This window comes from Amphiprion ocellaris, chromosome 19 (assembly GCF_022539595.1).
Source record: "Amphiprion ocellaris isolate individual 3 ecotype Okinawa chromosome 19, ASM2253959v1, whole genome shotgun sequence".
NCBI classification, from domain to species: domain Eukaryota; kingdom Metazoa; phylum Chordata; class Actinopteri; family Pomacentridae; genus Amphiprion; species Amphiprion ocellaris.
In genome coordinates this window covers 17,358,762-17,373,215 of record NC_072784.1, presented here as the reverse complement: position 1 = coordinate 17,373,215, position 14,454 = coordinate 17,358,762, and the positions used below count along the sequence as shown (strand labels likewise).

General features: G+C 43.8%; 1 protein-coding gene across 12 annotated transcripts in view; it reads right to left on the bottom strand.

The window, feature by feature from the left end:
- The window catches only part of LOC111562889 (RNA binding protein fox-1 homolog 3-like), a 530,604-nt gene that overhangs the window by 84,311 nt on the left and 431,839 nt on the right, over positions 1-14,454 (bottom strand). The window contains exon 1 of one of the 12 annotated variants that reach the window (XM_023261670.3): positions 7,189-7,625. The exons of 10 other annotated variants lie outside the window; for them this stretch is intronic. In XM_023261670.3, the coding sequence (XP_023117438.1) occupies positions 7,189-7,314 (126 nt within the window). In that variant the 5' untranslated portion in view covers positions 7,315-7,625. Of the gene's footprint in view, positions 1-7,188; positions 7,626-14,454 lie in introns of those variants that run through there. One more of the 12 variants, XM_023261673.3, reaches the window with a different exon arrangement.

Genomic DNA, 14,454 nt, shown 5'->3' with positions numbered 1-14,454 from the left:
ACACCCGTACATGCTGACCCACAACAGCATAGTTCAAATATTGATCTTCTTTAGCGGATGACCCAGGGTGCCTCTTAGTAGTCAAACACACAGTATAGCTGCATCCTTTAAAAAAATGAAATGCAAAGATCAAGAGCAGAAAGGGGGGTAAAGGGGACTTCTCAGGCTTGTTTGATATGAGAAATAATTTCCTCAAACTTAGTTCCCATGCAACGTGCCTGCTGCTCCGATGAAGACAGATAATGACCTTTTGAAAAACAAAATTTCAGTGTTTGTCTGGAGATCTATTTGTCAGCAGCAGCAGCAGCAGCAGCAGCAGCAGCAGCAGCAGCAGCAGCAGCAGCAGCAGCAGCAGCAGCAGCGTGCCTTCTGGCGGTGGAGAAAACAGGCTTGCAGGAGCCTAAGGAGAACTGTAATAATGCTTTGCTGTTCACCACTGTCATTAAGCTGCTGGTGATAAAAAGGTGCAGTGCCTTTAATGGCTTGTGATGGCTTCTTTTTTTTTTTTTTTTTTTTTTTTTGCTTTCACTTGTACGGCCACTCTGTTAACTCAGCACACAGGGTAATACGTCTCATTTGAGAGGATCCCGCTGCGAGAAGAATGCTTGAAGGACAGTGTGAGAGTGACACTACATTATAAACATAATAATCACAGCTGGCTAAGATACTGCAGTAAAGAAATAATTGGACTCAAGCTGGTCTGGCTGCTTAAGCATTTTAGCGTGCCATTTGTAGAAATAGAAAACCTCAGGTCAGATTATATTCTCAGGGAAAATAAGAGGCTCCACACAGTTTCTACTGCGAGGTTATCCTCCTGTCTTTACTCTGATGTAACCATATGCGTGTGTGTGTATAAGTGTGAGTGATGTTGTGAGAGCTCTTGCAGTGAAAAGACAGCGAGGTGTCGTGTCGTGCATCTTGTCTTTCTCCCTCCAGCCAGTCCCTCGACTTGCTCATGGTCTCTGTTTGGCCTGGAGGAGCACTCAGGAGAGCCGAGCAGCAGAGAAATCAAAACCAAGCGAACATTCCTGAGCTGTATTAAACAGCCAGGGTGGGAAATAATGCCACTGCAATACAGAACTGACAACCGTGAGTATCCACTACGACTAGCAGCCTTTATCTGAACTCTCGAATCTTTGTGAAGTAATCCATCTTATCACAGAGCAGGAGGTATTTACAACCCTGAAGCAAAAATGTTGTACGACTAGGTTCAGACAACAATACATGTGTGATCATATTCTGAATTAAAATAATCAAGCGTCACCACTAAGCAATAACTCCCTAAATCCCAGCTATACAGATTGGCAGGTAAATATCTCTTGTGGTGCCATAGTTCCATTGTTCCTGAGAAGAACAGCAGTGAATGTTTAACACTGATGGTAATTAAAAGCTTCATTAGATATTTGCCACCTTCAAAGAAAAATGTTGGTAATTATTGCGAGGTGAGGACATCTGCAACTGCAGCTTTGTTTTCCAGAAGTGGAGTATATTAGCATCAGCAGCACTATGAATGCTAATTCAGTGACACTATAGGTCCAGAATATAGACAAGAGCACTCCAAGCTAACGCTCACCATTAATGACTGGGGGATATTTAGCATTATTGGCAAAATGTAAATACACATTTATTGATGTACTGCACAGCACTGTGCATGCAAAGTCCTACAAGCATCCACCTACAGATGACAAGAATTCCACACAGGGAGACAAATAAATATAGATATGTCAGCTCAAATATGTACGCTCACATTAAAAATACAGTCAGAGCCCCAGTGGAAAAACCTTTGTTGGTGAGTAAACCTATTGCACTGTTTGTGCCATTCTTCTATACAGGGAACAAATTTAATTTTGTTCCATTTACAAAGGTCTAGTGGAGTAAGACGGTGGGTAGCCTTAAGAAAAAACACACACACACACACTCACACACAGGAGTCAGTCTGACTGTGAAGTCTCTGTGAAGAACAAGGCAGCACTCGCTCACACACCAAATGAAATTTCAAAATAAACGACTGAGCTGTGATTTACAATTCTCCTCCGGGGCAGAGAAAAGTGAGAAAACATTTCAATCAGTCCCTCCGCCTTTGTTATGCTGCTATGAATCAGCTGTTTAAGGGACAAAACAGCTGAACGGCGGCGAGAGAAAGACTGAATGATTTCACACCAAAACATAGAACATATTGAGAGGTATATTCTAGAGCCCATGAAATTGGGTTTAAAGTTTTTCTGATATGTGCCTGATTGAATCTGAGTGAATTGTGCTCGACTAAACTGACTGAAAAAGAACAAAGCTGGCGTCGCCTTGTGATGTAATGGAAATATTTCAAATACAACATTTATCTATAATAGCACAACAAAGAGGAATCAGCTTGTGAAAACGGCTGTAACAAATACCTAATCAGAAGATCTGGCTTTGACTTGCAAGTGGGAAAAGTATAAGGTTGGTGTTTTTCTGTATTTTTCTTATTGCTAACAATTTCCCAAAAGATCAAAACTAACAACAACTACAGAATTCTTGAACTTGTCTGTGGCACTCTGCCATACACCCAGTTTTTCTTTAAAAATATCTCAAAAATATACAGTTTCCTTTTACAACAGCTGGTCTGGGAGTATTTTGAGATGCAGATATGTTTTTAAAAACTGCTTCTGTTGTGAATATTTTAAGAGGCAGGATGGTGTATGTAGGACTAACTGAAAGTAAATTATAGTTACCATATTTATGGTGACAATGGAGCTGGATGTCTGAGATTAATAAGATATATAGGACTTTGGATAAATTGACAATGCTTGTTCAATAGTATGAATGAATATATATATATATATATATATATATATATATATATATATATATATATATATATATATATATATATATATATATATATATATATATACAATCTTATCCTTTCAAGATGATGGAAACACACAAAGAACAAGAATAGATCAAAGAGTACATTGACAAAAAACCCAAGGCACAGAAACGAAACTATTGTGTGTTAACTCTTTTTCCCAGTAGGTCAGGATCGAGGTAGTGTGGTAGGGGTAGTGGTCTCTATGAGTCCCATTTGAAACCCAGTGAGGCCGTGGCTCATTTCTCAAACTCATCTCCAATGCACCCACATGGGCCTAACGAGAGCCCATGTAGGGACAAAACCTATTAGGCCTCCCCAGTTACAGACAGCATCTCCATTTACAGCTGTCAATAGTACAGCTTGGCCTACAATAATTATCCCCTAGGAAGAAACCGTCTCTGCACGGTTCGCATTAGTCCGTCCCCAGGAGACCGCCAACCTGAATCCTTCGATATCTAAAGTCCCCCTGAATAGTGGCGCTTTGGGAGGCAGGATCAAGGCCTGAACCGAGGGGGAAGTGTGTCACGAGTATTCCCAGTACTCTCTGCATTCCTCGCCTTTAACCAGATGTATCAGTGTGAGAAGGGAGGGAGTCTCTACCAGTACAGTCGCAGAAAAGAGATCAGCATGAGTAGGAAGACGAGGAGGAGGAGGAGGAGGAGGAGGAGGCCGCTGAAACCAGAGAGCCCGGGCAATTCCTCCCAGGATCCACCGACATGAAAGGATCACCTCTTCTAGGTGACCTAACCATTTAGAACGATACCGAAGCCGTGTACAGTTAAAGGGGAAATTCAAAACAGCCCGACCAACGAAGCCACAAAAAAGAAATCAATAGAGGCAACAATAACAATAGACATCAGCACAGAGGAATGCCATAATAGAAAATCTAATTAGGAATCAAAGAAAGGCAATTTTAGGGAAACGGGAGATCTTGAGATAAGTCAGAGGCAAAGACAGAAAGAGAGATGGGACATCAAGACAATAACAACTGCTGCTTTTTCCTCTTTAGACATAAGTAACACCGTGCTTCCCACCAAACAGCACCGTCTTAGATAATAGAGTTACATTTACGAGCGTTGCCATATGCCCACCCAGTGCCTGGTAAATAGAAAATCCATGAGATGCCATGTTTTTATGACTCTGAAGACAGCTACTAACTACCATGAGCAAACCTGAGCTACCCTGTCAGCTTCGGCTTGTACCATAAATATATTTATACTTTAATACGGGCCTACAGCGGTGAGCATTGCGTCCCATAAAAGCCTCACCACACTGTAATTCATAACTCCCTCAATATCCAGCACCATAACTCATGAAATGAGCCACTACAATACAAATTGAGGGTAGAAGAAAAGTGACATCATCCTGCGGAAGGATGAAGCCAGCACCCCATGAGGTGGAGAAACTCTCCCCCTGTCGAGAAGAGGAACGGCCCTTCAACGGCACCGTGATACTGCCACTTCCTTTTTTTTTTTTTTTGGTAATCAGAAGCCCACAGTTCTCCCACCACACCGCAGGGAGTCTCTCCTTGTGTTAATGAAAACAAACATTTAGCCGGGATTTATACGCGCTGCAGCCGACTACAAAGAGCATCAAAGCAAACTGCCTGGGAACACACACCCAAACACTGCTGCACACAAATAAAGGCAAGGTATGCTTTGCTAATCTTTTATGTAATAAACTCCTGCCTTCCTGTGATATCATGCGGCGCCATGTTCACACATAATAAGCAAAGCTGTTCGGAGCCCAACTTAATACAGTGTCTTATTTGAAATGCAAACAAACTGTGAGGCAGAGGCTATCACCTCAATCTATTCCCCTTCTGTTCACTGGCTGTCATCTTACACGAGCCGATGCTGCAGCCCCTGCACTGTGGCGAGGGGAGAAAGCAGGGGAGTGGTGGTGGCGTCGGCGGCGGGGTGGTGGATGGAGGCGGGGAACATGGGCAGCATGCTACGAAGGATGGGTGATGTGGGAGGAAAGGGATGGTGGGGGAGACAGAGAGAGAGAGAGAGGGAGGGAGGGAGAGACGCTGGCCACAGTGTGATTCAGAGGGTTGTTTCCCCTCACAGCGCTGCAGGGCGAGGATTTACCGCAAAGAAGAAAAAAAACAGAAAAGAGAAAAAAAAAGAACAAAAGCTGCTGATACATTAAAGGGATCTGAAACAAAAAGGGACGTTTCATGAAAGTAGCACACAGGAAGTTTCAATTTCAGCTCTGTCTTGGACTTTTAGTGGAATCTTCTGTGGACGTAAAGACACACAGACACACACACACACACACACACACACACACACAGACACACACGGTCAGGTGTACACATGCTCAGTCAAGAGGCTTGCTGCTCATCCTTGAGGATTTGGGAGTAACAAGGATGTAGTGGAAGGTAAACCCACCTAACTCATTCAGTTTACGTGTGGAAAGAAGCTCAGAAAGTTCTTCACTGCCAAACATGCAAAAAAAAAAAAACAAGATCTAAAAGACGGTGCCAGGCACATATTTTTAAAGAACATCTAAATATTTTCTCATTAAATTACACTACTTACTGCGGATTTGCTACACATATAAAGTGTCCCATCAGTAAGAAGTGATATTGTAGAATATGAGTTTGTCAAGGTGGCTTTGACAGTTGGTGCGTGTTGGTGGCACCTGGCTGCCTTCCCCCTCTTCTCCCTCACCCTTCCACCCCCGCCTGGCCGGTGGGGTGTGCCCGCTCTGGACAGATGGGTGGGAGGGGGTGAGGGCCATTACCATGATGGTGGGGGAGAAGGAGATGGGGGGGGGAGTTTAAAAATGCAGGAGTTTTCATGGCGAGCAGCCTCACCGTTATTTCCCCCCTCTACAATCACTGCAGTAACGCACACTGTTTACTGCAACACATGCTGCTGGTAGTAAAAAACAGAACTGACCCCCCCTCCATCATCCCCAGCACTAACAGCACTCCCGTCCCCCCCAACTCGCTGAATTAAAACGTGAATAATTCAGCAGATAGACAGGCACACGGGCTCTTAAGAGTCACCTTGTTGTTGATTTTTTCACCTCCCTTCAGAAAATTGCAGTCTTCAGGTTTCACAAAACAAGGGGATCAGTGACAGAATCAATTTCCAAAGGAGGAGGACAAAAAAAAACAAAAAAAGGAGAAGGGGAAAATCAATGTTAATTTGCAGAGATATATAATTATTCAACGCGTTGTCACTTGGTGGTGATCAACGGCAGAAAAATGAAGGGAAGTGAGATTGAAGGGCTTGCTGTAGGCCTGTGATAAATTTAAACAAATCTCACAATAAGTGACAGTTTAATTTTACAAGTCTGAATGTAGTGTGTATTTAAAGCAAGTGTTCAGGCTTCCCTTTGCCGGTAAGAACATGATTTTACCATATAAACATTCTTAAAGTCAAAAGGGATTATAGGACAATCATAAGCTCTGGAAAAAAAAGGGATAAAAAGAGACACGATGAAGAAATTTAGACATTTTTGTTTGTTGGAAAATCACAAACAGAAGACGAGTAACGATTTTAACACAGTTCAAATAGCGGCAGTGTAATATTGTGTAATCTCTATTTAATGTATGAATCCTGCAGGCCTAACTTTCAAAATTCAGGGGCTGAGATTGATTTTTTTTTTTAATTAATCTTAAGTCTGGTGTGTAAATGTTGAGCAGACCCAAGCTGGGGTCAGATTAGGTAACACATTCAGGATTTGGGCACCACACACATGTAGATATAGTGGATGTTTTCTTGAGCAAACAGCTCTAGAAAAAAGTTGACATCTATTTGCACTGAAAACACTGCTCAGGACAAGAAGCATTTTTCCCTGAGTAATGTTTCATTTTAAAAACACACCTAACTGTAAAACTGCCTCCTCGATGCAGCAGAGAAGTGACAGAGCACAACAGACTGACCGGGAAAACATTTCCAAGCACAATGAGTCATGAAGCGACTGATGTACACAAACACTGCGTGGCCCCACGTCACAGAATCGCTAATTCACTGCTTTAATTTCACTCAGTGCAGGGAGGCACGGAAGAAGACGAGAGGAGAGGAGAGAGGAGGAGGACGAGAAGAGATGGAGAGCAAGAAGGCTCAGAAGGATAAAATTAAAGAGGTATGCCCCGCTCCCCTCCACCTCCTTCTTCTTTTTTGTGTCTCCACAAAGGCGAGGCAGGGTGAGGGTCAAGGGTTAGGGGGGTGAAAGCACTCTGGGCAACAACACAAAGCGAGCGCGATACCATCACGTGCCGCCCGACGAGCGCACAGAGAAATGAAAGGGACGGATGGAGAGAGAGCGAGGGAGAGGAGAGGTGGGGAGAGAGCGACAATGCGAGCTTCATTCAGTCTTACCTCGGGCAGGTAGAGGAAGGCAGGGGGACACTGGAGCGAGTGAGGTAGCATCCCGGAGCCGGAGAGCAGCAGGCAGCCGGAGTTGGCCATGGAGCTCAGCGTGGGGTGACGGGACGCTTTGCGCATTTAGCAGGGAGATCCTTTCGCTCTACTCTCTTTCTTCCTCTCTCTCTCTCTCTCTCTCTCTCTCTCTCTGTCTTTCCCTGGCTCGCTCGCTCCCACTCACTTACTCTCTCTCTCTTTCTCTTCAGATCACTTCTTTTCCTCTGCCTCCTCTTGCCTTTTTAAATTTCCCTTTTTTTTGCTGGCTTTTGTGTCTCTATTGAAGATGTAGCAGGGAGGCGAGCGGCGTGCAGACGATGTGCATGTTCCACCTTTATCACTATTGCTCTCTCTCTCTCTCTCTCTCTCTCACTCACTATCCCTGGCGCGGCTCTGTTTACTTTGTGCGCGATAAAAGCCAACATAAGCATTCAGACACAGAAGGGGAGGTTCTGTGCAAGCTGAGGAGGAGGAGGAGGAGGAGGAGGAGGAGGAGGAGGAAGAGGAGGAGGGGTTGTAGAGCCGGCCGGGGTTGGGTAGGTTAGGGTGGGGGTATACAGGGGGGTAGTGGTAGCATTGGGGTGGGAGGATGAGGGGTTGGTGAGGGGGGATACTGATGAAGTCCCAGGTGGATTCATACATCAAACGGCCGGCTGAATAGCAGAGGGGATGTGAATGACATTAGAACAGCTGATCCTGGGCATTAGCACCTCGTGGGACGCTGCATGCTGCCTTTTAATTGCAGCCCCCCACCCTGCAAACACACACGTAAACACACACCCCCCTCGGTGGCCGGCACCACCTCTGCCTCAGTGTGTGTGTGTGTGTGTGTGTGTGTGCATGCTCAAGGACACATAATGTACAGCATGGATTGCAAATACATCTGCGAAGCCAGGGGAGAATGTATTAAAACAACACAAAAAAGGCTGTTATTAGGCCCAGTCGTGACATCCTTCTTCATCCGCTCTTGCATCTGCTGAGCTGTAAACATGCATCCAGCCAAGCATGTGCTGCAGAGCACGCTAAACTGTACAAGAAAAACAACTCGGAGCTTCCTTTTAATGTATCTTTCTGATTAATTCTGTTTGATACCGCTTTAAAAGAAGCAGACAAAGAGAATGCACAAGATGTATTCATTACATCATGGGTGCCGGTTGGGTATGGAGACCCAAGTCGGGGGAGAAATGCGAGAAAATCTATCTTGAAGCTCATCCAACACAACCCCAGTTTCAGAACCTTGATGTCTCAGCAGAGATTGGTGGTCTTCTCCAGGGTACAACAAGGTGTTTTTACTCCTGAACTTGTAATTTTTGTTAATACAATCAAGCCAAGCAAAGGCATGTTTTATTTATAAAGGCTGAAATCACAAATTTGTCTCCAGAGGCTTTAGAATCTGCACAATATACAACCCCTTCTATTTTCCGAATCGAGAAATGCCTGGAGGAATTGAAGCCATGGATGCAGGGTGATCAAAAGTGAGTGAGTCAAATGATCAAACTCGCTCCTCACAAGATGATTTCTTGTCTTTTGGGTGGTATATTTTTAGTCTGGTTTCAGACCTCTGAATCACTGGCCACATTTCTTTTTATTTTCAGCAACACAAATAGGTCTGGTGTTGTGCTCATTCATGGCTTTTTTCCCCTGGTTGAAAAAAAAAACCAACAACAAAGACAATCTAAGCTCTGTAGGCAGGATTAAGAAGAGGGATGTTATCTTCCTGTGCCAGAGCCAGAATAATGGCAACGGAAAAAAATACCACAAAAAAAGGCGACAAGTATGGATGAGACTGATGCAGCTGTACAGGTTGCTGCGAGTCAACTTGAACATGCTTTTCCACGCTGGAGGTAAGAAAATAGGTCTTTCTGAACAATTGTGTGGCTGGTTGTGTAGCATGGAATTATAATGTTTTAAGGTATTCTCTCCATGCAGCTTGCTTAATGCTCAAATCTTCCACTTTTATGTGCATCTTTGCTGAACCATAATTCCAACCAGGCCTAGTCTCTTTGCAGGTACATTACCTAGAGGTTCACTTTGTACATTTGGTGTCGTGGCCACAATGACAATCGCATCAGGGTGCTGCTGTGGGAGACACAGTCCAGCCACAAAGGAGAATTAACTCGCTCTGGGACACTCCCTCTGCAGATTAAATAATTCCAAGCAGGCAGCAGGGGGATGGTTGACCAGTAATTACACATTCATTTTTGTATCTCATGAACTCCAGAGAAAGAAACCAACTAATAAAATTTCATTCATTCAAATAAACATTCACCTCCACTGGCAGCCATCTTCACAGCCAGTAGACACTCTGTTTGGCCTGACTGTTTGATGCAAAGATCAGTCATTGCAGATATCTGACGTGGTTTAGGCTGAGCGGTTCAGCATTGCCTGCTGAAGATGCGAATCCATCTCCCTGTCTCTCCTCTATGTGTTTTTTTCCGTCTCTCGCTCTTTTGCTCTCTTTTTTCACCATGTCTGTCTGTCTCATCCAGTTAATAATTCAAATGAGCACTGCCAGATCACTCCCTTCAAAGGCAGTTGCTGGAATGTTCTCAACGGTGCCTTTTCTTTTTGTCATGTGAAATCAAAGCCCTCAAAAGCAGTAGAGATATCCTCAGTTAACTCCCCACACTGCTGCTTTGCCAATTAAAGAAAGATCAACAACTGCTGCGAACAGCTCACAGTTGATCACCACAAGAAAAAAAAAAGGGGGGGATCTTAATCATCATCATCATCATTTTTGTCACTGTCGCCCTTTGTCTTCCTCTATTTCTTCCTCGCAGCGCAATCACCACATCGCTGTGGCAGGCCCGCAATAATCAGCATAATCATTATTACCACAATCACCATCATCATCACTGTCACTGTCGACTCTGTCACGTCTGTCTTCTGAGCCTATGTTACTGGCCTGCTATAGAACAGGATTTACCCTCCGAGGCACGACTTGTGTCTGTGTTTGATTGTCATCAAGTCTGCATGTGTGCAGATTTGTGCAGGTGTGCGCACGTTGGTGGAGATCCAGCTGATCTGAGGCATTACAAGCCTTTAAATCTGGGTTTAGTCTCCTCTCAAAAACATCCGCGAAACACATCCGTCTTTGTATGTGACACACAGCTTTGGCGGGACAAGATACAGAGTGGTTTGTCTTTTGAGCCGGTGTTATTTTAATGTACTCCTCAAAAAAAGAAAAAAGGTTGAAAGCAGCACTTCTAGCAGTAAAAAGCCATCACATACTCTGGGAGCTCAGTCAGCAATAATCAAAGGCAATACAAGCGGCGACTAATGGGGCCCAAACGATTGGCGGCGCATTCTAGTTCTCCACTTCTTATCGTATGACCACTGATCAATACAGCACACTTGCACTAATCATCGTAAGAGATGACTGTTTATTTCCCTTAACTCCCATCACTCTGACAGTGGAGGAAGAAGTGTTTAGATATTTCACTTACTTTACTCCACTGTGTCAATAAGTGTAAAATAATTCACAAAAGCACAAGTTTCAACAGCAACATGTACTAATGGACTAAATATGTAGAACAGAGAGCTGAATTATAAAACACATTATGTTGTTACGACTATATAACTATTACATCAGTATTTTAATGTTGTAGCTGGTTGATGTGGAGCTAATATTAATTAAATGCTGTCAGTTGTATAAGACTGCATCAGATTTTACGCAAAGATCATATACTTCATATTTAAAATCTTAATATGCAAAGTAACAACCTTCAGAATGGTATTGGACTTGGCACACTGTCACTGAAACATTACCACCAGATAAGTGTGACTCTTAAAATGGTACTGTTGTCCTTTGTAATAACTTCTGTCAGCTTTTTTATTGTTTCTTAGATTTTTATTTATTATTTCTTTAATTTAGCCAAAATGTTGTTTTTTGTTATGAATCTATAAGGAAAAAAGCTGAACACTGAAAAAGAAATATGATTTTGTGATCCCATCCCACCATCCTTAGTTGTTACGGCCCCATTTAAGTTAACGAGTAACTATATCTGTCACTTAAATGGAATGGGGTAAAAAGTACTTTGTTTCCTTCTGGGATGTAACGGAGTACAAGCTGAAACTGGCAAGTATCTGAAGTTAGTACAGAGTTGAATAAATACACTTTCTACTACTGCACTATGCACTTCACTATGGACACAGCTCCCCCATCAGGACGACCACCAGAGTTTAAACAACACAAACATGCCAGGATGGGGATTATGCAATATTACACGTGGATCCAAACTTTGTAGAAATATGTGAAACAGTCATATTATCCGTTACTCACAATGCAAAGTATATGCTATTAACCCATCTGAGCCAGTAATGCGATCAATGCAGTTTTACAAGAGATTGCAGAGTCCGAGGGGAGCACTCCACCCTGCTGGACACGGAGCCGAGACCTCTGGAGACGCACTCTGAAGAAAACAAAGCAGTAGTGTTTGGTGCTGCTAGATTCTGTTAAGAAGCAGTGAGGCCTTTGGAGGGGCACCCTTGAAGTGCCCCTCTGACAGGCTTGCTCATTATCTGGCATCTCCAGAGTGCCAGCCAACCCCGCTGTAGAAGAGGGGGCATGAGGACGCCTCGATCAGCCTGCCCCGAGGGTACTCAGAGAGGGGAGGGTTGTGCTCTCGCTAAAGGTCCGCTGATTATATCTCAGGCCCAGAGCTTCAGGGATCCCCACTAATTAAAGGTTGTGTCATATCTGTTAGAGATAACAAACCTATGTAGCTCATCTTCTTTTTTTTTTTTAAATCCTCCCCTACGATATCTGCACTTTACGGCATCATGTCAGGTTGCAGGCTTGGTCTGCATTCAAGGCTGACCAGCTTTCTGCACCCAGAGGAAAGGGTTCCTGTTTAACCTGCCCTCACCCATCTCAGCGTGCCAGCGGCGTTGTGGAGGCATCAGGGATCCTTTGTCTGGAGGCATAATTAAAGCTCTCGTTCATTATTTCTTCACTTTGAGCGCAGATCTGAGTAATTAGGAGGCAGTGCCACGGGGGGGTGGGGGTGGGGGGGTGGAGCTTTCATGGAAGCACATACACACACAAAGAAAAACACGCAGACAGTTGCACGTCTGCACTCACAAAATCCAGAAGAAAGTGAGCCTGTACATATGGACAAAAAAAGCTCTTGTTCAATCTTAGCACCAAATGAGCCGCATTCATCTCCCACCCATCTTCGGATGCCGATATTGTGCACCGAGTGAAGTATGCTTTTTCTCTCCTCAAAGCTGTCATGTACTAATGCATTGATTAAAAAATTTGATTAAATGGACAGTTAAAGGAGGAACTGCAAGAGTGATCTGCGATCCATGCTTCAATTGGATGCTGGGGTAGGATGTAGGACCCTGGCTTTTGCTGCGTTTGGAGCTCGGGCACTTGCCTCTCTAATGGATTCTGAAACAGAGCTTGGCTTTTATATGGTGTCATTCATCCTCATATGTTTTCGCCTGCCGCGTCTCACAATCACTGCTTCTTTATGGCAAACTAATGCACCCAGTGCTAAGATCAGCAGGTTGGCTGTGGCCATCGCTCACCAAGCCCTGGCCAGATATTAGGACATTTCGAAAGCATCTATCGGAGAAGGCAGAGCAGAAGCCGAAGGGTACTGACTCTGCCTCCCACACTGTCATAGATCAACCCTCCATGCCACACAGTCTACACCCAAAACATACATACACACACCGAGTCGCTGCTGCTCTGGCTGCTTTGACAAGGCAGGGAAGGAGGGGGGTGATGGAGCTTTATGGCGGTGGACAGTCAACGTCAATACATTGAGCGTTTTTCCCACCCTCTTATTGAAAAGGTCTGGCTTACTTGCAGCCAAGAAGCACCGAGGCCAGGAGGGTGTGTGATAGTCCGAGGTGGTGGGTGGAAGACGGGGAAAGGTTTCATTGAGGCGTGGTGCGAGACAACAAACGGGGACGACGGCTCACGCCCCGTTAGCCCTCTAGGCCGAGGGAGGCTATGATAGAGAGAGAGCTGACAGGGCAGAGGGACGACCAAGCATGGAAATCACATCAGATCAATGATGAAAAATTCAGTGGCGGCAAGAGTCGCTCTTGGGGACGATGTCACATGGTGCATGTAAGCGTGTGACTACTGGATGTACATGGAGAGGCTAATGTGTCAGCCAGCAAATATGCATTCGCCCATTTTGTCTTCAAGGGGTGGAGCGGCTGGTTAGAAATGAGCTTAATAGCAAGAACGGAAATGATTACAAGAGAAACAAAAAGGCATGAGTTCAAAGCTATACTGGTATATGTATAATTCTTAGTATTTAAAATCACAAGATTCTCTGTAGGGATCATCCTCTATCCTTAATTCCTCAGTTATCCTCCTAAAAATCCTCTACCAAAATAAAAAAAGGAGTCTGCTTACCACCACCTACATGATAAGAACGTATTAAAATCATTTGTGTGAACTCCTGTGTGCTTCAAACTAACACTACTAACAGCAGTCCACCAAGACGGTATACAAAATTTTATATCAAAATACATTATGCTGTTAGAAACTACTATCAGAGGAAGACCAGGCAATTACTGGACAACAGATGACCACCTGGCAGCTCACAGATCACACAACTGAAGACTTTGAAGGGTTTTAGCTCTTTCCACAGACTTGCCTTTGGTGCATTGTTTTAATCCTAGTATGTAGGGTTGGGCAATTCAGTATATATAGTAAACCACAAGATGATACTGAGATAGCGCTCTCTTTAATATCCCTGACAGTATTAGACCATTGCAGGCAAGGTAAAATTGGATTCTCAGAATTCTCATGAGGCAAGGTGCTATAACAAAATCAACTAAATATGCTTTACAAATACACATAAAATGCACGTGCACCTTAAAAGGCCCACTCACTCAAAGATCCAAACCACAAAACATACTGTAAACCACTAAGCATATAAGTCCAAGGCTTTATGATAATGTTGGATTTACAGGATTTGTGCTTCGATATGAAATACCTTCATTTGCCTGGTATTTATTTTACAGGATTACTTACCAGATTCCTATCTAGTTATATCTATGAAATGCACAATGCTATTTCACTATACATGGATTGCTATTTTATATACCCAAACATAATATTTTATTGATGTTGACCGGATGCTGACTGCAGGTTGCTGCACAAGCAACATTTACGTAAACACAATTCCTCTCGCCTTAAATCTGTGCTTGATTCTAAACTAATAAATATCAGCTTGTAGGAGTGAATCCTGGCCA